Here is a 26,068-nt window from a genome sequence, read left to right as displayed (position 1 = left end):
GGGCAATTTGGTGGCACTCCTTTGCGTGTCAGGCAGCTTCAGAAGCAGCGGTACACGCAGATGCGTCTGGTTGGTACGAAAGAATATCTAGTGGAGCAGAAGTGTGACAGCCGTAAACCGTAAAGAAGATAAAACGGATAGAAACCGGTAGTTGACGACGCATTCGAGATGCCGACAGCTCGAGATACTCTGCACCTCCACCAAATGTAGGATGGAGGTTTATTGAGGTACTTGGACGCAATCAAGAAGCTCGTCAGGAACAGTCCGCGTACCAGCAGGTCCAGAGCACACACCGATAGTGATGTCACTGGCGACAGCGCACGGAAGATTCTTCATCTTTGCATGCACATCTTCATCTTTACATAGCTTTGAAAATTATGAACTTGCCTGCTCCCCACGTTTCGTTGTCACTTGAAGCAATAACATTTAGCTATCATAGGTAACATGGTAACGAAGACTGCGAGATGAAACTCACTGGAAGAAGGCGAGCAGAATCGGTGAATGCAAGTCCCACTCTGAGGACAGTGGCGACATTGAAGCCGTGGCAGTTGCTACTCATGTCCTCTGTGCTTTTAGTCCGATCACATGCTCTTTGTAGGCCACTTCATCGACAACAAAGGGCATACCATTATTGCTTGCCACTGCTTCACATGCTAGCAGTGAGCAAATAGCCAAGCTAGTCCATCTTAATGACTCCGTTTCAAATGTAAGATGGCATCTTTCACAGCCACAAAGAACCGATTGGTTAAAACAACGATGCTCGCTCACATCTATATTATGCTGAAAAATTGAGGTTTCGGCTGAAAAATGGTCTCCGCAGTATTCTTGCTGCCTTTTTTTTAGTCCTGAATATTAGTGATGAAAGTGTGCACATTCTAGAGGTGTGTGTGATGGTTCTTGATCAAGTCTGAAATATCATCCAAGTCCAAATTATTGGAATCCGGAAAATTGGTCGGCTACTATGATTGCTTAGTCTACACTTTGACTGACGAGGATGTCATACTGTGGTTATTATCTGACAGTATAATCCAAAATATGGCATTTTTGGTTCAGTAAAAATCAGTGCACTCAACCTTGATCACAGGTATCACAGCAGGCCAGCAAATATTAAAGAATTGTTTAACACTGTGCTGGGAAGTGTATTGAATTTTAGGTCATGGATTGCCACCATTGGCACCACCAGGCATTAAATGATTTGCACATTTCACCTGAAATATTCGCCTTCAACTTTCAGACTCTGACACATATCTCAACGGAACTGCTGGGAAAGTCTGTGTACGTTGACTGGCCCCACCTTCTCGAAGCCCTCGTGGTGTCTGTTTCAACAAGGGATGAAAGGTAATCCCTTTTTTTTTTTTTATTGCGAAAGCAATACTACCCCAGGTCTAACCACTCGTCGCTGTGTGCCGTGCCATGTCCGTGGTCCCCTAGCAGGAGCTGCCAACTTGGGTCTCTCGTTTCGCATGCTCTGTCAGAATCAGCCTGATAGGATCCTGGCATTCACATTACCCTTATTGGCCACTAAGGCACGTTCATAGGCTTGATTAAAGCGGGGCTTTATACGCATGTGGGCTGGCAGGAGCTGACAACTTTCACACGGGATGGTTCTGTCAGAATCAGCCCTGCTAGGGTCCTGGCATTCACGTTATCCTTATAGGCCACTAAGGCACATTCATATGGCTTGATTAAAGCGAGGCTTTATATGTGGGCTGGGGAAGAAGAAGAAGAACGCTCAGTCACCTGCAGCTAATGCTTTTGCTCCATATTCGGTTCAGCAGCATTGAACTTTTTTTTTTTTTTTTTTTTTTTTTTTTTTTTTTTTTTTTCAGCACTGCCAACAACATTGTTCATTACTGGTGTACCACTCTGAGGGTTGTATTTTTGCAATTCCTGCTGGGTGCCACTGGACACCAAGTTCATTAATTAATTCAGTAACCCGTCGGTTCGTCAAGTAAATCGCTTGAGTTTTACTCTCTGAGTAGACATTGAGACTTCCATAAACCTGTTTCATGCCATGCAGTTTATGTCATGGCATTGTTTTTTATACAGCAATAGCTATTACAGGATTAGTGTAGCCATACAGCTCTACCTTTTACCGTGAAATCCAAGTGCCTGCTGTAAGATCTTAATTACTTACTGTAATAATTTGACTGCCAGTCGTCCACTGTGGCAGGTGGCAGACTCCAGCAATAAGGGAAAAGGTAAAACAACAGAGGGATGTGAGGGGGAGTGTGGGATGTGACAAGTGGGACATTACGGCGGGAGTGGAGAAATGTGCAACGAGAAGGGTGCACATCCGGAAGGTGGTACCGTAACAGAATGCAGGGCTTCGTCGATAAAACAAAGCTTTAACAGCTTTCACTGATCCCTGTGCGAAGCCGGTAAGCCAAACTGTAGTAATATATATCTTCTGTAGAATTTTATTGAATTAGACTAATGTAGCAACAATTATAGATGTTTGCCCGGTTAGTAAAGCTTGATCTCGCTTTTGCATTGTTGGCTTGTGTTTCTTGCAGACAATCCATAGAGCTTCGGAGGCATGGGAAAAGTGACAATGTTGCAATCCTGAAGCTCACCAGCACTGAGCAGGAAATATTTGACATGCAAGTGGATGGAATCAAAGGAAGGTAGGTCGAGATGGGGCCTCTGTTTTTCCTAGTTTTGTTTTGGTAAGCTGCCGTGCTCAACTGAAGCATTTAATTAGCTATATTCAGTATAAATTAGTGCTAGTGCTATCTATTGTGTGTCTGTCTCGTGCCTGTTTTGTGTAAAATCTCAGAACAAAAATACAGTAAACTCTCATTAATTCGGCCTTCAAGGAACCAGATTAATGTACAGATTAACCGAAAGTTCTAATCATTGCATAGGCCTGAAAAAGGAAATGGCAAAAGCCATTTGAATCACAGTAATTTTATCTAATGAGCATCTGTATGATGCTAGGCTGCATTTGAGATTAAACCTTTGTTAGAACAACATTTTTTTTTCTGGTTTTGTCAAATGCTTTACTTCGCTCACATTGTCGGGCACGTTGAAGAAGTACTCTAAAATCGTAAATGCTTCCGCTACCCTTTTACGTAGTGCGATGCAGTAGCAGTGGTACAGTCTTTGCCAAAAGTATACGGCCCAAGGGGTTTGCTTCTAAGCCCTGTAACCCTGCTCCTGGCGGCAATACTGGAATATGAATGCAAGCTGGAGGAGAATGAAGACAAGATTTGTCATCTGTGAGATTTCGAAAGCTAGACTTGTGTTACGAGGATTATATGGGATTGAAAAGAAAAACCCTTGGGCCGTATACTTTTGACAAGGACTGCAGCTCTTCGCAAAACAGTCCTGCCGTGTTTTGAGGATGCTTCGCTGCATTGTCGTTGCGATGAAGCATCGCTGTGGGTTGCGCAGTGCGGTGAAATTGTGCATGTCCGACGTGCAGTTTCAGCGTGCCAGAAGCAGCATGTGGATGCATGCGAGTGGTATATGCATTGGTGTTGGAACTGTATGACAACATTCTAGGACGAAAATAGAAACGATGACAGGCCAAGCAACGTTCGAAACGGCGCTACTGGCCGGCGCGTGTGCCCAATCTCACCTACTGTATGGCTTTATGTTCAGGAAATAGAAACTATGCGACTGAGCTTTATTTCGGAAATAAAGGCTTCCGAGTGTCGTGCCTGCCATGGCACGCACAAAGTGCGCGGCCACCACTGGTACATACAATTGAGGCTTTCGGTGATCACTGGTTGCGCAGTTTGTACCTCGACATGCTTGCCCGTCAGACACCATAGGCTTACATCGGCATCAAAATTGTTCGAATTTCCAAAATAACGAGGGTTGAATTAACATTTTACTGTATTCAGAGCATAAATATTTGCTTACACAGGCTGTATGCGAAGCGATGTAATTTCTTGTCTTGTTTTTACCCTTTGCTTGTTACTATTTGTCTGTATCACGCTGTCTTCAAAGGTTGTTTTTATGGGTCCACAAAGAGCAAATGTCACTGACAATTACTCTCCATCATCCCATAGGACCCAGAAGCCCTAATTAAACTCATTTTTGTAGTTTCATTAGTGAATGCGAAGCTCGATCTGGCTGTATCCAGCTTAGTATACTATGCTTGTCTTGTTGTTTATTAGAGAAAAAAAATATTTGTCTCTTATCATTTTGTTGCACTCGTGTGCTTCTCTGATGCTTATATATGCAAATGATATGATTTGTCTGGAGGAATGTTCATTAGAATTGCGTCCACTCTTGCACAGTGTTTACAAAGGAAACAGGAGATGGGTGTATGCTCTCCTGTAAATATGGTGTATTGTTACGACCAAGCATCCGCATTTGCGCGCTCTATTGTTCGCCTGTGGGCATGGAAAAGTTTTGTGAATATGTGGTGATGGTCCATTGGCTCTAAGTGAGCCTGTTTCCAGGAATCCTGTTTTGTAAGCATGTTTTGCTTTGTGGACAACCTGCAAATGCCAAATTGGCCCTGTCAAGAGAACGTCTGGAAAAACACAAAGAAACGTCCCCCTGCGGGAAATAGCAGGAAGTGCTTTCTTTTGTTCACCCTTCCAGTCGAGAAGTGCTATCCTCCAGTGATGAATGCCTCCTATCCAAAGGAGACGACAGAGTGACATGTCCGCTGACGTGCAGGACAAGAGAAGAGCATGACTCATACGGCCATTAAGTGATTTCCCGGGAATGCAGGAAAGATTTGCAATTGTCGAAAAGGGACCATGTTGGGAGCCCTATGCGGCGCCACGTGCACTCGGGTTTCTGAGAAGTAAAACCCCCAGAACCAGCCTGTGGTTTCTTTGCTGAAGAATAGAAATGTACCTCCTCTCCTCGCCGTTCCCAAGCTTTTCCCGCCAACAAGTGATCACGCCCAACGAATGAATGCCGGACCAGTCAGTGCTTCAGACCATCAGTGCAGTGATGTGTTCGATTGGATGCCGATACCTGAGGGGCGTGCCCTGGATTTGGTTGGTCAGCATCTTCAGAGAGGGGCTGGACATAGGGGGTTTTTAAGGACGCTGCAGAGCACGAAATGTCGCTCTGGGCCCTGGGTAAACGGCTCATCCAGTCGCTTCTCGCTAAGAACTCTTAACGCTTGTCATTTTGCTAATGTACCCTTCTTCTTCATGTAAATATTCTTGTAAATACGTTTTCTCAAAGTGCCAGAAAACCTGCTTGTACATATTTTACCAACTCCGAAGATTCAGTCCTTCTTCAACCCGGAGTCTCTGCACGCTACCAAGTGAAGGCCGGGTCGACATAGCCCCAGCGTCACGACAACTGGTGGCAGCGGTGGGATCTGAATCTACAAGCACAACATCTGGTGATTGGAGGTGGATCTGAAGCTACAAGCCACAACACCTTGTGATCGGAGGTGGCATCTCAAGCAACAAGCAGGAGCAACAATCGGCCAAGAGGGCAGCTCGGAACATCGATCGCATGTGTGGGTGAGTGCTTGGCTTTTCTTCTGATGTGGACCAGGTTCTAGAACAGGGTTAGATTTTAAGAACTGGTAAAAAGTGTTGAAACGCCTTTAGGTTTGGTAGTTTGCACTGTTGTTTTGGAAGTAGCCGACACTCGGAGCGATCATGGACCTACAAAAGCTGCAGAAACCGGAACTGTTGCAATTGTGTGAGGAATTGGGAATTGATACAAGTGGTTTGGCACGAAAACCTTTGATTATAAAGGCAATCACAGATTTGGGAGCCGATGATGAGGAGCTCAGTGAAGCATGGAACCTCATCGGTCAAAAAAAGGAACAGCTCAGACAGCAGAAAGAGCGGGAAAAAGAGGAAAAGGAGCGGGAAAAAGAGCAGAAAGAGCGGGAAAAAGAGGAAAAGAGGCGTGAGCGTGAACTTGAGAGGGAAAAAGATGAGAAAGGGAGTGCTGTATCGCTTATTCAAGGATAAGCGCGGAGTAGAGCGGGACCAATTAGTCGTTCCCCAAAAGTACCGCGGAGACTTACTGCGACTTTCCCATGGCAGCTCGTGGTCATGTCACCTTGGAATAAAGAAAACAAAGCAGAGGCTGTTGCAAGAATACTATTGGCCTGGATGTTTTAAGGACACGGAAAATTTTGTACGGTCATGCGACACGTGCCAGCGGGTTGGAAAGGCGCAAGATAAGTGGAAAGCTCCGATGGTGTTAGTACCAATCATTACCGAGCCGTTTCACCGGTTAGTAATAGATATAGTTGGGCCACTTCCTGTGACCGAGTCAGGGTACCGTTATATCCTCACTATGTTATGCCCAGCCACAAAGTTTCCAGAGGCTGTTCCGCTGCGCGAGGTGACGTCCGAGAGTGTAGTGGATTCGCTGCTGTCAGTGTTTGCACGAGTTGGATTCCCTTCCGAGGTCCAAAGTGATCAGGGTAGCGTTTTCACGAGTGTCCTCACCACCTCATTTCTCGAGCGATGCGGCATTAAGGTAGTGCATAGCTCAATCCATCATCCGCAGAGCAACAGCGTAGAAAGATGGCACTCTGTTCTCAAACGAGTCCTGAGGGGACTGTGCTATGAAAACAAGCGCGAATGGGATACCTGCCTGCCTGCAGCGCTTTTCGCTTTGCGGTCAGTGCCGCACGAATCCACTGGATTTAGCCCAGCCGAGTTGGTGTACGGAAGGTCACTGCGCTCACCTTTGCGAATGGTGCGCGAAGCCTGGGAGGGGCGCGGAGAAGACCCAACAGTAGTAGAATTCATTCTGAACCTCTTGAATCGCTTACATAACACTAAGGAACTCGTTGAGGCCAGCATGAAGTCAGCCCAGGCTCGTTCCAAGGTGTACTATGATAAGTCAGCCCGTCAAAGGACGTTTTGTATCGGGGACCAGGTGATGTTGCTGAGAAGTTCAAGGCAGAATAAGCTCGAAGTACAGTGGGAAGGACCGGCTGAAGTCGTTGCAAAGCTTTCTAACACTAACTACGCAGTGAAAATTCCCGGTAGGCGTAAAGAAGTGCGCATTTATCATTGCAATCTTATGAAGCCTTATGTGCAGAGGGAAGCCGTGGTAAATCTAACGTTAAACCTTCCCGAGGAGATGGGGGACAACTTGATTTGCCTCAGCGGAAAAGGAAGCAACGCTCAGGAGCTTCTCAAAAAGACGGAGCAGAGAGGAGAACTAAAGAAATCCCAGCTGTCCGATCTGGGCGAGATAATAACAGAGTTTGAGGCCTGCTTCGTGGACAGGCCAGGCAGAACTGATTTGACTGAGCACGATATTGAGCTGACTTCAGACGTGCCAGTGCGATCAAGGTGCTACCGATTTTCTCCAAGGCAAAGAGAAATTCTGGATAGGGAAGTAACTCGCATGCTGGAATTGGGAGTAATAAAACCCTCGGAAAGCGATTATGCTTCGCCTATGATCTTAGTAGAAGCTCCAGGTAAAGACCCTAGGCCTGTGGTAGACTACCGAAAGCTAAATTCTCTCACCAGGGATCAAGTGTATCCTATTCCGAATATTGAGGAGAGAGTAGAACAGGTCAGTAGAGCGGCATATGTGACTACGCTGGACCTTACTCGAGGATACTGGCAAGTACCGCTCACTGAACGCGCCAGCAGATACGCGGCTTTCGTCACTCCGACGGGCAGCTACCAGCCAACAATGATGAGTTTCGGGCTCAAAAATGCTCCATTTTGTTTTTCCCGACTCATGGATAGGGTTTTAAAGGGGTGTGAAACATTCGCGGTGCCTTATTTAGACGACATTGCGGTTTTTTCCGACTCATGGGCGGACCATATGGTACATCTAAGAGCTGTACTGAGCCTTTTGCGTCAAGCTGGACTAACCGTAAAGGCCGAGAAATGTTGCCTGGCAAGGGCGACCGTGGACTACTTGGGTCACAATGTAGGTCAAGGTTTCAGGAAACCCAGCGAGATTAAGATTTCTGCGGTAGCAGACTACCCGCGGCCGAGCACGAAGACGGAAATTCGAGCATTCCTGGGTCTGACTGGGTACTACAATCACTACATCCCTAACTATTCAGCTTTGGCTAGCCCTCTGACCGACGCTCTCCGCAAGACAGAACCGACAAATGTAGTCTGGGACGAACAAAAGGAAGCCTCCTTCGTAAACCTGAAGGCTGTGCTGATTAGCCGTCCGGTATTGCGAGCTCCAGACTATGGCCGAGAATTCACGGTCCAGTGTGATGCCAGTGATCGAGGGTTAGGTGCTGTTCTCTGCCAGAGAGATGACGACGGTAATGAGCACCCCGTGCTCTACTTGAGCAGAAAACTGAGTTCTAGAGAGAGGGCTTATTGCGCGTCAGAGAAGGAATGCGCTTGCATTGTATGGGCCATTCAAAAATTGCAGTGCTATCTTGGAGGGGCCAAATTCACCGTAGAGACGGACCATTGTCCCCTGGCTTGGCTGCAAACTGCGACATCGAAGAACAGTCGCCTTCTTAGGTGGAGCTTGATTTTACAGCAGTACAATTTTGAAATAAGATACAAAAAGGGGAAGTTAAATGGGAATGCGGACGCGCTTAGCCGCTCTTTCTAAGCGGTCCGAGATGTTCCTCACCATGTATCCAAATTGATAATCAGGTTTTTTTTTTTTTTTTCGTGCGCTTGAATATAGATGACTATGTAAAGCAGCACGTTTGGTTTTCGAGGCATACGTGGGTCCTGAACGTCTTGAGAGTGGGCTTTTCTCGAACAACAATGGCAGTTTTCTTTTGACCTGGTCTCTTCAGACGGGAGCCGAGTGCTTGCTTCGACATGTGGTTGAGTTTCAGATAGCTCAAGCAATTTGGCCTACAACAATCAAGACAACGCGACATGCAACAGCGAGCTTCAAGCGTTCACGTGCAGGCCATTAAGTCGTCTCTTCATGCAGCAGCTGCGGCTGCTGCCCTCCGAGTCTCTTCTGGCGGGGGAGGAGGCTGTTACGACCAAGCATCCGCATTTGCGCGCTCTATTGTTCGCCTGTGGGCATGGAAAAGTTTTGTGAATATGTGGTGATGGTCCATTGGCTCTAAGTGAGCCTGTTTCCAGGAATCCTGTTTTGTAAGCATGTTTTGCTTTGTGGACAACCTGCAAATGCCAAATTGGCCCTGTCAAGAGAACGTCTGGAAAAACACAAAGAAACGTCCCCCTGCGGGAAATAGCAGGAAGTGCTTTCTTTTGTTCACCCTTCCAGTCGAGAAGTGCTATCCTCCAGTGATGAATGCCTCCTATCCAAAGGAGACGACAGAGTGACATGTCCGCTGACGTGCAGGACAAGAGAAGAGCATGACTCATACGGCCATTAAGTGATTTCCCGGGAATGCAGGAAAGATTTGCAATTGTCGAAAAGGGACCATGTTGGGAGCCCTATGCGGCGCCACGTGCACTCGGGTTTCTGAGAAGTAAAACCCCCAGAACCAGCCTGTGGTTTCTTTGCTGAAGAATAGAAATGTACCTCCTCTCCTCGCCGTTCCCAAGCTTTTCCCGCCAACAAGTGATCACGCCCAACGAATGAATGCCGGACCAGTCAGTGCTTCAGACCATCAGTGCAGTGATGTGTTCGATTGGATGCCGATACCTGAGGGGCGTGCCCTGGATTTGGTTGGTCAGCATCTTCAGAGAGGGGCTGGACATAGGGGGTTTTTAAGGACGCTGCAGAGCACGAAATGTCGCTCTGGGCCCTGGGTAAACGGCTCATCCAGTCGCTTCTCGCTAAGAACTCTTAACGCTTGTCATTTTGCTAATGTACCCTTCTTCTTCATGTAAATATTCTTGTAAATACGTTTTCTCAAAGTGCCAGAAAACCTGCTTGTACATATTTTACCAACTCCGAAGATTCAGTCCTTCTTCAACCCGGAGTCTCTGCACGCTACCAAGTGAAGGCCGGGTCGACATAGCCCCAGCGTCACGACAGTATGTACTGCCTTCAGAAGACAAAACAGAAAGGAGAGCTCAGAACTGGTTCCTTTCTTAATTCTGTTCACATCATTCTTCAGTAAACAGTTTTTCTTTTTGGTAGCAGTTCATATTTAATGTACCAAGAAATTGCATTTTCACCCTGCCCCTAGGGGTAGTTGATTATGTTGTCTTTTTTCCTGCAGTTTCACTACTACTATGATTGCCTTCATTTCTTATCACCTACTTTCTAGGTACCTGGGCCGCTACGGTGTAAATATCGGTGATCTTGACGTTCTGGTATTTTGCAAAACATTAACGGGCCGAAAGTAAGTATCGCACTCTTCTTTTTCCATTCTGTTGTTGAGAAGGTCTGCTTGAACGCCAACTTTGCATGTTATCCTGCCGTTATTCGAAAACTAAATGCCTAGGGTTTCATGTATAGTTGCAAATTCTCTCCTTCAATTTTGCTGATTTTTTTTTCTATATGCCCTGGTTGCTTGCTTTTGGGATGAGAACTTCACGACTTTGACTATCTTTCGAATTTCCATCCCTTGTGTCCTTCACGATGCAATGTGACAACAGTGGTATGTCCTCTCACGAGGGCCCGCTTCGCTTTTGAGGAGGCTCCACCGAACAGCATGCTGACGACACTTGATGAGAACTCGGTTTTGACACAATAAAAGAAAGAACCACACGGATGGAAGCGAGGGAAACCAATTAGTATTTGATATTGGGCTCAGTTGGCTGCCTTATGTGTAGCTGGTAGCCGCCAGTACCACAGACGGGCGCAGAGCTCGCAAAACCAAAAGCGAAACTAAGCAGTCTTCTTAGAGACTGCGTTTGAGAATTTTGAAGATAAGGCCACCCGCTTTTCAGCATGCAGTTCAAGTTCGAGAAAAGATATTTTTCATGGTAGCTAAAGAGGCGCTGGGAGTGGATGGGAACACGTCTACTTAGGACAGCTAGTAACCGCGGATACAGACCACGAAAGGGAAATAACTAAGAAAATCAGATTGCGATTAAGTGCATTTGGCAAGCACTTGCAGATCATGACCAGCAGCTTGCCAGTATCACTCAAGAGGAAAGTATATAGCAGTTATATCTGACTAGTACTCACCTATGGGGCTGAAACGTGGACAACACAATTATACTCGCGGACAACTTTTTCTGGCTATGCAGCCAAGGCTGCGGGGTCGAAGTCTACTCACGGTGTTACTACACCATGTAGTTCTGGCATATTGAGCCTCAGTTACGCCTGTACTTTAAATAATAGGTTTCGAGCCACTAACAAAGCAGAAAAGTGTTTATTTACACTACTGAAGGGCCAAGTGAATGTAATTTCGAGGTTAATTAATGTCCCATTCTCGTACGTTGCCGAAACAAGCGCATTGCGAAAGCATGCAGAAGCCGACATACGCTCTTCCGGAATCCCGACAGATGACTCAGCCATCCTGTTTGCACCACATAGTGTACTAATCTTAAAATGCACTGCATTAACACTGTACTGGCCCACATTGTAATAAAACATCGATGTAATAATAACGTGAACATTTCCGTAATGGGGTAATATTCCGGAGCTCAATCTGCGAAATTTTTGAAGGGACTATATTCAGCTGCGCCCTTAGCTGACGCGTTTCGGCTCTGTAGCTTTGGCTGCATAGCCACAAAAAGTTGTCCGGGAGTATAGTTGAGGACAACACTATGGAACTGAAAATGGTGTAGGTGTAATGTCAAGAGACAGGAAGCATGTAGAGAAGCATGTAGGTCAGGGAACAAAGTCATGTTAACGGCATTCTAGGAGAAATGAATAAAAATAAATGGGCTTGGGCAGGATATATAATGCGAAGGGAGGATAACCAATGGTTTGGTTGCTAAGGGCATCAAATTGGATTTAAAGCATACCAGGGGGCAGGAGAACATTAGGTGTCCAGATGAGGTTAAGAAGTTTGCAGGGTTAATGTGTATGCAGCTAGCACAGCAAAGGAATAATTGGAGGAATACGGAAGAGGCCTTTGCCTTACGGTAGGTGCAGTCCAGCTGATGATGATGTGATGATTTTCATGATCACTTTATGCTGATCATGCCTTGACTCAGCCTGCCTTCGGGGACTCACCTGAACTGACTAGTGCAAGACCAATAGCATTTGAATTGGCTTCGGAGTCATAGCCTTACTCGGGCGCTAGCCATAAAACCACGTCAGCAGTCTGAATTGACCGGATGATTTCTGAATTAATGGGGCTCAAGTAGTGAGCACTTACTGTATTGCAAATCTTGGAGGTCACACGGAAGAGGGGTGGAGGCAGTTGCCCCCACGCTGGTCATGGTGTAAGTTTGCTTTTGTGTGGTTTTCTCATGTTTTCCTGTTCTGGAGGGGACGCAGCTGTGTAATTTGGCCACCCTATTGCAGGGGTATTTATTTGGTCGCATGCCAGGCACAAGGCCTTGCCGAGGTGCGGTGAAGCTTAGTTTGAATAATTCATAGTGAAACTGACTCACATTTGAATTAAGGGGGGACACTGGTCTTAGAGCTATTTTCATTATTTTAAAGCCAATCCTGATAAAATCATACCCTTTTGTTCAGATTTTTATGCTGATTTCAAAAATGTAACTTGTTTTTCTCTATGTCAGTTAATTCCCGAGATAATAGTATTAATTATCCATTTAATTAGTACTTCCGCGCAAAAAAAATGCCTCTATAAAACATCATTTTTAATGCATGGCAGTACAGTACAATGACCAAAGAGTGCAATGATCAAAGCAGTTTTTCCATTTTACCCTTATTAGCAATTTTGCTGCACTTTGAAAGTTGGCCTTCAAGACGTGCCTATCATGCTTCAATTAACTTGGCAAAATAAAAAATTTTTGAAGCTTGAATAAAGAATTCTGCTTCGATCATTGCATTCACTGCACCTTCAGCTTTATTTAGAAAAAGGAATTACATCTCTATCTGTCCTAGATGCAGAGATATCGACGAACTAAACCAGCCAAGTGTCCAAAATTCGAGTTTTGAGAAAATGGGAAAAAACAAACTAGGCACAATTTATTCAAAATTTCAAAAAGATATATACATATTTACACTTGCAGACAGCTAATATGCACCAGGCATGTAATCTGACTGCTTGGGCTGACTAGAATGCCGCTTTTTCAGTGCCCGATGCATGTTTTCCGCAGAGGCACGCTTGCGTACTGATTCGGCTGTTCGGCGCCTGTCCTTCTCAGCCATCCTCCTGATATTCTGGACGCCAGGGTTCATATTTAGCTCACTCAGTATTTTTGAGCATGCTTGTAGGTTTCCTGCATTGAAGCGGACAACAGCCTCCGCAACAGCTGCTTGAACGGAGAACAGTGACGCATGGCGCTCCTTTGGTGCGAGTGACCATATTAGGGAGTGCAAGCTTTCATTACTGTTCTGGGTTTTTCCCTGCTGGCACCGCTCCAGCAGCTTTGGGTCTGCCAAACGCTCATAAATAGGCAAAAGTGCTTTGCACACATGTGGTGGCAAGCTGTATCTGTGCTTGGGAGCAGGCTCTCCCTTGGCTGCAGCAGCATTCTGGCGGCACCACGAGTTTGCGCCTGTCGGGTAGAGGGTGTGATTTGACACGGTATCCTTGGAGGTAACGTGATGATAGGTAGCCATCACTGCCTTATGCATTGCCCCAACATTTCCAGCATGGGACTTCAGTGCCCAGCTGTAATACGATGTCAACTTGGTGACAAGGTCGCCTGTCAGCTTTCCTTTGCCACTCAAGCTCTCTTTTGCATCACCTTTATGCTTGGCAATTGCATTGCGTAGGGCCGTTCCCATCCGCTTCTGCACATGGTTTGTGCAGTCTTCTTTGCTGATTTCGATGTAGCCGTACACAGCTGATTCTTGCAATGCAAGAAATGTGCGGCTATCGCCGTCTGAGAGCATGGTCGTGTACCTAAGGCCATGTTTCTCCAGTGACCTTTCAAACAAAACAAGTCCGGCCTGAACTTCCATTTCACCGGACTTTTTGTCCGTGTTCTTTTGGCACAAGTGGCTTTCTTTCCACGCCTCATAGGACGGGTCACCTTCTTTGGGCCCACGCTCACACCCAGCACAAAAGTTACTGAAAACTACATAGTCGAGTACCAGTTCAGTAAAAAGTTCTACTACGGCGCCGACACCGATGTGGGATGAATGACCCCGGGTCATCCATGAACCATCGAAAGAGACAAATGTTCCCGGGGTTGTCAAGGTTCAACTCGTTATAGAGTTGCCGAACAGAACGGGCGCTGTCTTTCAACACTCCTTCGGCTGCGCGTGTTGCTGCGGGCGTCAGCTTACTCTTTACGTAGTCCTGCCACGTTTTCGTGTGCAGGCCACGATGAGATATGTTCATCGCCGCAAACACATCATTCAGCGCCGTTTGCCTATGTCCGGTACTTTGCATCGCGCGTGCAGCAAGGATATTCACGGCAAACGGATTTATCTTCTGGCTGCCTTGCACGCGCGGCGAATTCCATGCCGATGAAATGTCCCCGCAAATCACGCACGCGAGAGAGAGTTTAACGGCTAGACCATATTCACGATTTCCTTTTGAAATATGGACATCCCCGCCACACACTTTGCACTTCACAGCAGACAACAGTTCGTTCAGCGACTCCAAACTCACAACAGTGAACGTCGTATCGTCCGCACGGCAACCGCCGGTCGCGTCAAGAAGACGGGCGTCAGAAGTGGCGATGAAATCCGCTTTCCTCTTCGTCGCTGCGGTTGAACCCAGCTCCTGCAGCATTCCTTCGGCTTTTCTTTTCTTTTCAATCAAGTCCGAAGGCTGCAGCATCGTCGTGTCGTGGCGGACGCGTCCGCTGGGCGTAGGCGCCGCCGAGCTCGCTAGGCCTATTTCGTCCGCGGGGACTTCTTGACTTGCCGCTGGCTCCTGCACATCCTCGGAGCTTTCGGGTGCCGCAGCACGGTTCCGAAAGTTGTCGCCGCGCGCACTCTTCTTCTTTTTGCCGAATTTGTGGCGCGAGCGGAATTTACTGAGGGGCATCGTCTCGCCTCGGTCTCGACTCAGAACAAAATGGCGTCTCGGACGCTTTCAACGGCTGCTGGCCCGCCGCATGCAGACGACGTGCGATAGAATCAGCCAATCGGATGGCTCAGTTGCAGTCACGTGCGCTCAGCAGCGAATCAGACGCCGCGTTTTCGTTTTTCTTTGTGGTTATTTTTCTCAGTGGCCATTGAGGGCAGACAAGCGCTAGCGGCGGGAAATTGAAACCCAGAAAGCGCTCTTTCAAATGAGCCTAACATGGCCGAGATCGGTCCGGCGGAACGGCAGTTGCGCGCAACGAAAAATGTGCCGTTTTATCGTCTGCTGCTGCGCAAATTCAGCCCGCGCGATGATTTCAATTCGTTATTATGCTGAAAATACTGACTTCTGGAAGAAGAAAATTGGTGAACTTGTAGATTAATAGCCACAGATTCCAAAAATGCCATTTTCAGAAAATCGGTTTTTTGGTCATTTTTTGGTCCCAAAGACCCGTGTCCCCCCTTAACAGGGATTTTTGATACGTAGCTTTCTATGTAGCTTGGCCAGACCAAATTAAACAGTTCAAATTATTGAGGCTCGAAATAAACGAGCTTTCACTTCAGTGGCTTGCATGATGTCCTTTGGCACATTTTCATCTTTTGTTTTTTGATTGTTCTGTAGGATGCTTGCACCTGAATAGCTTCAGCGTTGTTGTCTTTGATTCATTGGCACATCCAGGTATACGTACACTTCAAAAGGTCGCATCACACTTGAAAAGCAGTGGTCGGAGCACAGCGTACCGTATGCATTGCAGGCCATTGTCAAGGTAAGCAGAGCTCCCTTGAAACATGCGCTTACTTTGCTGTGAATTGACAGACCAGCACTTGATATACGCAGGCGTTTGATCGTCATTCATGCTGCGCACTTCTTTTAATCAGCTGCACCTTGCCTGGTTTGGTTCGTAACAGCTGCAACATTTGACAATCAAAGAAACTACCCTCACATTTTGGGCCTAACGGTGCCTGCTCAAGAGGTTGTTTAGGAATAGATAACGTGATCAACAGCAGAAGAGTAAAAACACTGCTTGCCGGAGGTACAAGGCTGAAGCTTGCGATGGGAGGCCGGGTTTCCTTGCGTTCTGGATTTTCCTGCTGTCCACAAGTGCAGCTGGTTGAAAAAGTTTTCAGGTCCGGAAAGATTGTCAGGCAATGCAAATGTTTTGGAACCTAAGCTTTCAGCTAGACATTTGCATTCTGTTTTTTGTCTTGAAGCCATTTCACTGACCTTATCGATTCTGGACTTTGTGTCAAAACTTTAAGGGGGGATGAGGGTCTTGAAAACTTTTTTTTTAGGTTAAGAAATAAAAAAAAGTTTTCAAGACCCTCATCCCCCCTTAAGAAAAGTGCATTTTATCAATTTTTTTTCCATGACTGATGTTCTGTTAAATAGGCACCAGGTTCTCATTTAGGTCATGAGTGCTTGAGCATTTCACACTTGTTTCTTGTTCATGTGGCATTGAGCGAACGAAGACATGGTTTTTGTGTCACTGCAACAGGACATCACTGAAAAGTCTCCCGAATTCGAAGAGTTCAAAACCATTGAGGAGCTGTTTCCTGTTGGGAAGACCTGCTTCATGGTTGGCTATCCCCACTACGGTTGCGAGGGCCAGGTGATGTGGAGTTTCTTCGTGCATTTTCTTATTGTTTCAGTCTTCCTCTTAATCTTTTGGAGGATAGTAGCTTTAATTGTTTATGCTTTGATGAACCCAACTTATGGTTATTTTTATGCCTACTATTTTTTCTGTTCTTTTCCTGAACATGGCAGTTTACTTGTGTGCACTCACATGTTAGCTGCTTGAAGTTGTTAGACAGGAAATGGGATTACATTCTTCCGCTTTTTTGTTTACTTTGGTAGAGAACTGATTTGCAGGATTTTGTTATACTATACATGCAACAAAGGTTTGCTTAGGTCACCTCCTTTTTATTCCCACCGTGTCATACTTTGTAATGGGACAGAGTAAAGGCTGGCTTCTGTTTGTGCTTGAGGCATGTAAAATATTGGTCGGAAATTACTCTAAAAAAAGGGCTGAGTTGGACTGATTGATTCATGTTGGAAAAGAATGATAAAAACAATGCTGGCCGCTGGGACGGGAAAAAAAGGGGCAAATGCAGCACATGTGAACTCATCTTTTCTAGCGCTTCTTTAACACACAAGGGACATTAGATGAAGGAGGAACACATAAGAACAGGACGGACGCTTTAACACACAAGGGACATTAGATGAAGAACAGGACGGACGCTAGCGTCCGTCCTGTTCTTATGTGTTCCTCCTTCATCTAATGTCCCTTGTGTGTTAAAGAAGCGCTAGAAAAGATGAGTTCAAATGCTTTCCAACTCGCCCAAGTTTCTCCCTTATTAAGCAGCACATGTGTTTGTCCTTCCTTTCCTGTCTCGTCTGTCGGTGTGTTTTTTGTCATTACCTTCCGGAATTTATGCTTAGTATAAGTGGTGCTTTGCCCAGGCGCACTTGCTAAGGAGAGCAGTAACATTTTGTCAGATAATAGAGAAAAATTATTGCAGCAGACTGATCTCCAGTAATTAGTACCCTGCAGAAATAAAACGGTTTGCGCAATTTAATGTCATAGAGTTTTCAGAGAAGTCAGATAATGTGACTCAGCTCTACATTGGGTCAGGAGTATGTTTTCCAGTTGATCCACATAGAGGGAAGCTAGCAGATAAACTTAAATTGCCACAGGCAGACAGCGTTGAAGTGCTGCAGCCAAAGATTGTTGTAGTAGCAGAGAGGCTAAAAAATTGTAAAATAGTCTGAATTCATAATATGAAATTCTGAAATGCTTTCTAGAGCAGTGCAGTTTAATCAGTGAAGTGGGGTGATTACTAATATGTGGGGAAAACTTTTTCCCAATACAGTAAAAGCTCGTTAATTCAAATTCCACGGGGCCGCCAGGCCAGTTCGAATTAACCAAAATTCGAACTAATGAAAGTGAGCAAAAATGAAGGCGTTTGATGCCCGGAGGGCACGAAAAACATTTATTTAGCAAAAAAGTCTGTTATCATCTTCTGCTTCTTCTCTCTGAGGGCTACCGTACTCACTCGGTCTTCTAGCATGCGAATGCGACGCAGGGAGTCTTCTTCCCCCTCTTCAAAGCTGAAGAAAAGGCGCGCGACGTTCAGCGCTCCCATAACTTCTGCCGCGGATGGACGCACGGGCTCTTGCTCCTCGTCGTCGTCCTCGTCTTCTGTCTCTTCTGGGACAGACTGCTCCCCAACAATTTCAGCGACAATGTCCTCATCACTTAGGGCACCGCACACTGCTGCATCGCTGTCTACTCCAACGTAATCATCAAAACTGACGTCCTGCAGCACAGCACGCACAGCTGCAGGCAGAGGCTCCGGACTCCCATCGTCGCCACTTTCTTTCATACTTCCGGCAGCAAAGCCACAGTGGTGGAAGCAGTTTGCAATTGTGGACGGCGTGACCTGCTCCCATGCACGCACCAACATGTGCATTGCTGTGAGCAATGTGATGGTGCTGGTCTTCTGGTTTTCAGTGCACAAAGTCATGCGCTCGATCATGTGGCGCCCATAGAAACATTTGATGTTTCTGATCACCCCCTGATCCATCGGCTGCAAGGCCGCAGTCGTGTTGGCGGGCAAAAAGACGAGCCTTGTGGCTTTCAGCTCGGCGTCGACTTTGTGTGCCGAGCAGTTATCCACAATGAGGAGAACTTGACGCTTCCCTAGCTCCATCCTCCGATCGAATTTCAAGAGCCATTTTTTAAACAATTCGCCCGTCATCCACGCCTTGCTGTTGGCGGAGTATTCTGTCGGCAGCGTCCTAATGTTCTTGAAACATCTAGGCTTATGTGCCTTGCAGACAACAAAAAGAGGGACCTTCACCGTCCCGGTCATATTAGCGGCGACCAGAACAGTAATCCGCTCTTTGCTTCGCTTGCCGCCAGCGCAGCTGTCCCCTTTAAATGTTACTGTTCTGTCGGGCTGGAGCTTATAAAACAAAGCCGTCTCATCAGCATTGAATATATCATGTGCCGAGTAGCTTTCTAAGTGCTGCTGCAGAGCACCGCTTCGCCACGTGGCACAAGTTTCTGCATCCACTTCTTTGGCTTCTCCAGACAACACCCGGAAGACAAGATTATGTCTGTCTCTAAAGCGTTGAAACCATCCTTCGGAGGCGACAAAATCTTCCACATTCAAGCGCAGGGCGAAATCGGCCGCCTTCGCCATGATAATTGGGCCGCTCAGTGGAATGTCAGCGCTTCTCATTTCTTTCACCCACGTGATCACAGCGGTCTCAATTTCCGGATACTTGGCTAACCGAAGCCTTTTTCTGTTGCTGGCGAAATCTTCGGCTTCATAGGCATCCTCGATGGCCTTCCTATTTCGGACGTACGTCGACAACGTGCTTGGTGGAATCCCGTGCTTTTTCGCGATTTCCACTTTGCTGGCCTTCCGTTCATCCACCTCGCGTAAAATAGCCACTTTCTCCTTCACCGTCTTGGCACAGTATTTCCCACGCGAACACATCTCGCGGACACAAGCTCACAACAAGCGGCGTGCAAAACGAGGGCTCACGAAATGCAACACGAAACCGTGGTCGATAACACTAAAACGTCGTTCCTCGAAGGAGTCGCGGCAGGAAAGACTGTTTAGTACTTGTTCCAGCACCCAGCGGCGCCCCGATGGTTGTGCCATCTATCGTTCTGCCGTGAAAGCTTCCAACGATGGTTTTTAACAGCGCCGCTTGGCGGCGCGCAGTTCGAATTATGGGTGGCGGCGCCAATTTTTGAGTGAATTAACGAGCTGTTACGCGCATAGACTTCTATGCACTGCGGACCGGACCACGATGACTATTTCGAATTATCCAAAATTTCGAATTAACGAGCTTTCACTGTACTTTAAGCACTGTTTCGACGGTGCTCGTGGTGGCTACAGAGGCTGCAAAAAACTTGTTGGCACCTAAAGCTTTTTTGCACAGCACTTCCAGCTCGCAACAGGAGACGGCCACGCGTCGGCTAGGGTATGTTCTCTGCATTACAGGTGCATGTCGCATGGAAAGGGGTATGTCAATGCAGAAGCTGGTAATGTTTTCACCACCTCTGTGGTAGTCAGCGTGAGTGCAGGAGGGTTACTGTTGGGCTAGAAACGCCCACTCTGCTGCTTCCAGGACATTGTCAGTAGATGTAAAAGTCGGGAAAAAGGCTTGGATGTGAAAGGCAAGAAACTGTGCTTACCTTATGGCTGCATTGCCCTCCACGCAACTGCATCGTCAACATATAAAGTGTTTAAGAATATGTGGGAATTTTTCAGTGGGAATAAGTGGGAATATTTCATGATATCAAGCTTTTTCTGCATGGCTTTCCCCCGAGTGGTTGTGATGATGATGATTGGGATTTGGGACTTCGAATAAAAGTATTCGACTGTCTTTTTATTTTGTGTCTGGGCCTCTTTGGCTTAAGCTGCCATTATACCCAAAAACCGGTGATGGTGATCATCATTGTCAAAACTGAGTCCATTTCACATTGATAACCAAGGTGAATGACTGATTAGCAGGCCTGTCTGGTACTCTCCTGAATCTTCCAAGATGTCACCTAGTTGCCATGTTACATTGCGGACTGTGAAGGTCTCTGCTTTCTTTTTCTCTTCTTTCTTTCTGAAGGTTGTTGATGCCAAACCAGAAAACAAAGTGGGGCGTGTCCTTGTCAAGTTTACAGTTCCAGCAGAGCCAGCTTTGGATGGCGTCATCCGCAACGAAAGGGTAAGGAGCCTGATGTTCATCACGCTATAAAGTGTCGGCGTGGGTATTTCCACGTATCTGGTCGTATCATTTGCAACGAGTTTGTGAGTCCTTAGCATGACCTTACCAGAGTGAACTTACTGGACAAGCTCATAGCCATAAGCCTTTCTTACCAGTCTTTGGGAGTTATGGAAGACGTCAATAAAGGCTTCAATAAAGCCACTAAAGCCATGACAGAAAAAAAAAGAAAAAGATCATGTTACATGGGTGGCTGTTTCATGACAGCTCTGTACAGAGTAGGGAGGGGCTCCTGGCACCATGGAGCAAAATAGGCAGAACGTACTCTCCTGATGCCGATAGGAGCACACACCAAAACTTGTGCTTCGTCGGATGCGGCGTATCTGACAGATCATTGGTTTTCAACGTTCTAGCCTGGTGCCTTTGTGAAGCTTTTCACCAACCCTGATGGTGAAAAAATTGTCTTGTGTCATGAAAAAATCATGTATCTTGGGTTGGGTTTCTTCCTGCTTAGTAGGCGTGCCTGGCTTGTTGTTGCTTGGCTCCTCAAAAAATGTCAAAAGCTATTGTTAATGATGACCACTTCTGTATAATGGAAACAATCGGCTACAAGTAGTTTGAGTAAAGTCGGTCAAAATTAAAAAAAGAATCTATTGCGGGTAAAGGAAAACGCTGAACTGACGGCAAGACCTTCCCCATAACCCACATGGAGAACGCCTGTAATAGTTGGCACAGGTCACAGTTCGGGGAATGCAGTATGGGCACTGATTTTGAGTACGTGTGTCCACTCCTTTCCTTTTATTCTTTTTTGCTTTCCCAGAATCTGTGCCAGGTTCATTACATGAGCGCTCACCAGCTGTCGCAGCAGCTTGGGGTCAACCCTCAGTTCGTGTCCCGCATCACGGGCACAGTCTTCATCCAGATGAACAGCAAGGAGGCCGAAGCAGCTTCGCTCGTCAATGTCGGACTCCAGCTGAAGTTCAACAAAACATCCGAAGAGGTGGGCACTTCAAGTTGGGCTCATGGGAAAACGTTGTTCACTATAGTGTGTCTATGTGAGTGGTTCAGAAGGAGCTGTTCCATGGGCAGGGGACAGTTTTACTTCCATTTTATGAGTGTGTATTCAGAGTGGAGCTGAAGACTGAAATGCGTGTGAAATGCTAGCAGACCTTTCTGATGTGCGTATGCTTGTTATACATACATGAATGTGGCCATCTGCAGTAAGTTAATGATTGCCTGCTTTATTCTGTGTTATGCTCATTTCCAATTTATGAATAGTTAAGTACAAGAGCATTGTAAGTTGCTTTCGCTGTTTTATTTTTTCTCTTTTGCGCGCTGTATAAGAATTCACCTAATGAAATGTGTACAGATTAAAGAAATCAACTTGTGTAGGCATGTCATAGTAAGCGGATGTGGGGATTCATTCCCTTACTCTTAGAGAGCACATATCAGTCATGGTCAGCGATAGCGAAGCCCGAGCCAGTTTTCCTAAAAGACTTGCTAAGTGCTTTCTAAATGGTACTTTGAAAATGACCTGGTATTTTCATTGCATCTACAACATTGCCTCTGTTTTGCTGAGCTTGCCTTCAGCCGAACTCTTTGAGCATAGACTTTGGTTTCAAGACGTGATGATATTTTGCTGTTTAGCAATCTTGGATGGTTTCATCATGAACCAGTCACCCTCATTTCTTATTGCTTGTTTGTTGATTTTAACTTGAAATTTCACCATTGCATGATTTGATTCATTGGTTGCAGATTCCCGGTTACTCGAAAAAATGCGATGGCTCCTGGCTGTACTCGACCAAGTGCCTTGAAGTCCTCAAGCAGTACCTGGCTAAGTGAGCGTGCTCAGAAGCTTGTGGCCGTTCAGCTTGTGAGCTGGATCTGGGTTCGCAGCTCCTTGACTGCGTTTCTCACTTTTTTTTGCCTGCAGGTATTTTAGTTTTGTACAGAGAATCCTTCCCTTCATGGGGCAAGAAAAAATTGCTGTGGAAGACATCTACCCCAAAGGCGTTGGGTATGTTGTGTGTTGTTTTTCAGATTTACAAGTGTCTGCGGAGATGTCCAGAATGCAAATTTCACAAAAGAGCCTAATCTCTTGGTGTTGTAAAGCATCATGTATACATAAGGGGGGATGTGACAAATAACGTGGCCAATTTGGTCAAAATTTCCTGCTTCTGTTTGCATGCGTAAATGGTGAACTCGGGCTTTAATTGATGCGTCTCCTCTTAACCATGTCCTGTGCACTTTTCTTACGAACCTGCACAGTGCAAGCCATTGTCAGGCAGCACCTTCGAGTAGTGAGAATAATCGGGCTCTTTATTTCCTACATTCTGAAAATTTCTGTGCGCACCTGTATATATAAGCAACTTGTTTGTGGGTATTTTTAGGTTTAGATGATTCTAACTACTTCAGTTTACTTCTTTAGAAAAATTGGCTGTGATTACACTGAGGTGTACAGAATAAGGATGCCATGTCCCGATCGGTTCAGTTGTATTCCCATTGTCTGCAGTTTGCCGTTATTATTCTGTTCATTTTTTTTGTTTGCGTCTGTTATGCGAGCTACGAGCTACTATAAACTGAATGTTCAGACTTGTTTTCCCGAGCTAGTTTTGGCATGCCTTTGTGAATATTCGATTTCTAAATTTCTGGTGCTTCTGCTTTGCCGTTCGGCATTTTGCACAGTGCAGTTATACAAACCGGAATTTCTTCGTGGCTTAGATATAAAGCTTCAAACTTGTATGATGAGCCCTGTGCACCACTTAGTTTTAGGTTGGGGGAAAATTTACTTTTATTAGGGATCTCACACACAAGATTTATGCAGTCTCGTAATTTGTTATGTAAAATTAAGTGTTTGATACATGCTGGCAGCTTGCACCAGCCCAGTTAGTTCAAATGCCTGGGGTGCCACGCAACAAATTCTTTATTCGAATAATAACGCAGCTTCGCGCTGCTTGGTTAGGCACACAAGGCCATATTAAGCAGTGCGACGCGCAATCGGTGGTCTTCATTACTTCACTCACCACTGTTCAGACACTGACAACTCTCGTGCAGTAGCGAGAGTGTGCACCGGGCAGAAATCGGCATAAAACAAACCACCCTAACTGTTGATAGCACAAATGCACCCCGCATTTTCATTTCCCGTCACTCCGTTTCACCCGACAGCTGCCTTTCTGTGCATGCACCTTAGAGCGGTGCCACACCACAGAACATATGCATCCGAGTTTGGCCAACACTTTTGAGAACATTGGGAATATAAAAGTGCTGGCTAATGTTGAAGAGCAGATTGCATCAAAAAAGATATCTAGACAATGAATCTGTTGAAACAGATTCTAGCAGCTGGCAGTGGTGGCTTCCATGAGTCCAAACGGGCTTTTCTGGTGCAGAAGGATAAGTCAGTAAACACTGAGCACAGTGGTAACAAATATAAAGTGCTAGACATGTTTAAACAATGTGTCATGCTTGTCTTTCACATTCCGCTTCATTCTTAAATGATTTTAATATTTTACATGGTCTGACTGGCTCTGAATTATTAGGGTTCTACTGTACTGCTGTCAGTAGCTTGTTCTGCTGTCGTGCTTGTGGGCAGGGCATTTTTTATTTTTAATTCCTTTTATATTGTTTACATTGTGTGTGCACCTCCTGGCAAAAGTTTCCAGGCACATCATATTATTAGTAATGAAAAGCAGTGGGAGACCATGCTACTCAATCCTGACCCCTGACTCTCAAGTCAGGATCAAACTAGGCAGAGCAGGCAGCTGTAGCTCAAGGGCTCTGCTAGTTCTCACCTCCTTGCAGTGACTGCCCTTCACTGTTTTTAATGGGCCACTGTCCAATTCGTCTGGCTTTATTTGAGATGAATGTCAAGAGGGTTACCTACGAAACTCCTGAAGCTCAAAATATCTGTAGTGAGTAGGTGAAGTATATTCCTCAACTCTGGGAAACTTTTCAGCATCGGAGGTAATATTGAGTGCTAGAATGAAGACTGAACCCTGTGGTCTGGTTAGTGTTGAACGACCTTCTGGTTCTTCTTAAGTGCATTTAAAGGATGGTACTGCTGTGCTATAGTAGGAGGCACTTACGGTTCCCCCTCACTCTGTCTAACCAGGAAGGAGGAGGTGAAGGAAGTGGCCAAATGGTTAAAGGAGCAGGAGTGCTCTCAGGTGGGGCGAATCAAAAGTGGTGCGGCGCTGCTCGACGAAGGTGTGATCAAGGCCATCGAAGAGACCGTCAACAGAGCCAAGGTCAGTGTAGTCTCAGTAACTTTCTGCTGGCCGCTCTTTCTATACAGACTCCGAGAAACCTCCGAATAATGGTGAAAAGCCTAACAAGTTTCTGGTTTAAAATATTAGCTTCCAATAAAAAGTTCACAGGAAGCTGTAAATGGCCAACTTCCTGATCCACGACCATATCTTCATTGGAAGTAGGTACTGTTTAGGGCAAATTAATGGTCCTGTTGGAGGGGTGGTGTGGAGAACGGTTGTTGGAGGTCCTGTTTGCACAGTGCATTTATAGGGATTTCTTTATCGAAATGAGTACTCCCATAGAACATGCCTATTTTCTTTATTTCACTCCTAGGTGTTAGTGTTTTGGCAGGGTAGTGTATTTGTGGAGTTTTAATCTGGATGTTGCCATCAAGCAGTTTAGAACTTGCAATGTTTGATTTCATTTCTATGTTCTCGCGGTATTTATGCGTGGAACAGGAGGCACAGGCACCGCAGGAAGTGCTCCTGGACGTGCAGCCAAAACACCTGTATCGTCCAGGCCTCCAGTACGGCTGTGTGCCACCCGATGCAACTGCCACTTTCCAGCTGTTTGACCGGGTGGTCAGCGTCCGCGAAAATATTGTTGTCCCTGTGGGCTACCGAGGGACCATCATTGGCCTGCTTCCGAGTGAGTGTGTGTTGTGCACGAGGCACCCTCAAGGAGATGTGCACAGTTTTCTTTCAAGAAGTTGAGTTTTGGTATTTTGATTATTTGAACAAGCATTGTAGTTTCCCTTGATTATACAGTAGACCCTCGCTGATGCATTTTTCACGGGGTCGTAAAAGAAACGTAAGGGCCGGGAAATAAGACAAATTGAAAAACGACAGTATTGGGTAACTGTACGCGTTTATTGCAGCGCTAGCACTTGAAAAAATTGAGCAGATTTGTCTGCCACATTTTCTCGCACCCAGTGAGCACAACATGCTTTTGAAGCACTTGCAGTGCTGTATAGCTCGCGAACGTATCTCCTCAGAATGTCTAATGCTGCTACAGCTGGCGTAAAAGCTGTCTCTGGAAGCGGATCATCCTCTACTTCTTCTTCTTCGTCGTCACTGTTCACATCAACACACTCGGCCACATCTGGTCAACGGTCAAAAGCTCTGAGGTGGCAACGGCATCGTGAACAGAAGCTTAATCGCTGTACACAACCCCGTTCGCACCAACCGACTC

General features: G+C 46.1%; 1 protein-coding gene across 2 annotated transcripts in view; it reads left to right on the top strand.

The window, feature by feature from the left end:
• The window catches only part of pcm (5'-3' exoribonuclease pacman), an 88,446-nt gene that overhangs the window by 35,589 nt on the left and 26,789 nt on the right, over positions 1 to 26,068 (top strand). For both annotated transcript variants that reach the window (XM_084598050.1, XM_084598049.1), the window contains exons 19-29: positions 1,235 to 1,338; positions 2,517 to 2,627; positions 10,094 to 10,168; positions 15,578 to 15,665; positions 16,395 to 16,508; positions 20,537 to 20,635; positions 21,453 to 21,632; positions 22,388 to 22,470; positions 22,566 to 22,649; positions 24,741 to 24,876; positions 25,336 to 25,525. In XM_084598050.1, coding sequence (XP_084454176.1) covers positions 1,235 to 1,338; positions 2,517 to 2,627; positions 10,094 to 10,168; positions 15,578 to 15,665; positions 16,395 to 16,508; positions 20,537 to 20,635; positions 21,453 to 21,632; positions 22,388 to 22,470; positions 22,566 to 22,649; positions 24,741 to 24,876; positions 25,336 to 25,525 — 1,264 coding nt within the window. The remainder of the gene's footprint in view (positions 1 to 1,234; positions 1,339 to 2,516; positions 2,628 to 10,093; positions 10,169 to 15,577; positions 15,666 to 16,394; positions 16,509 to 20,536; positions 20,636 to 21,452; positions 21,633 to 22,387; positions 22,471 to 22,565; positions 22,650 to 24,740; positions 24,877 to 25,335; positions 25,526 to 26,068) is intronic.

The sequence above is a fragment of the Amblyomma maculatum genome, chromosome 3, assembly GCF_055883805.1.
Source record: "Amblyomma maculatum isolate TAMU_Amacu chromosome 3, ASM5588380v1, whole genome shotgun sequence".
NCBI lineage: Eukaryota > Metazoa > Arthropoda > Arachnida > Ixodida > Ixodidae > Amblyomma > Amblyomma maculatum.
The sequence above is the reverse complement of the archived record's forward strand: the minus strand, read 5'-3'. Positions and strand labels throughout refer to the sequence as shown.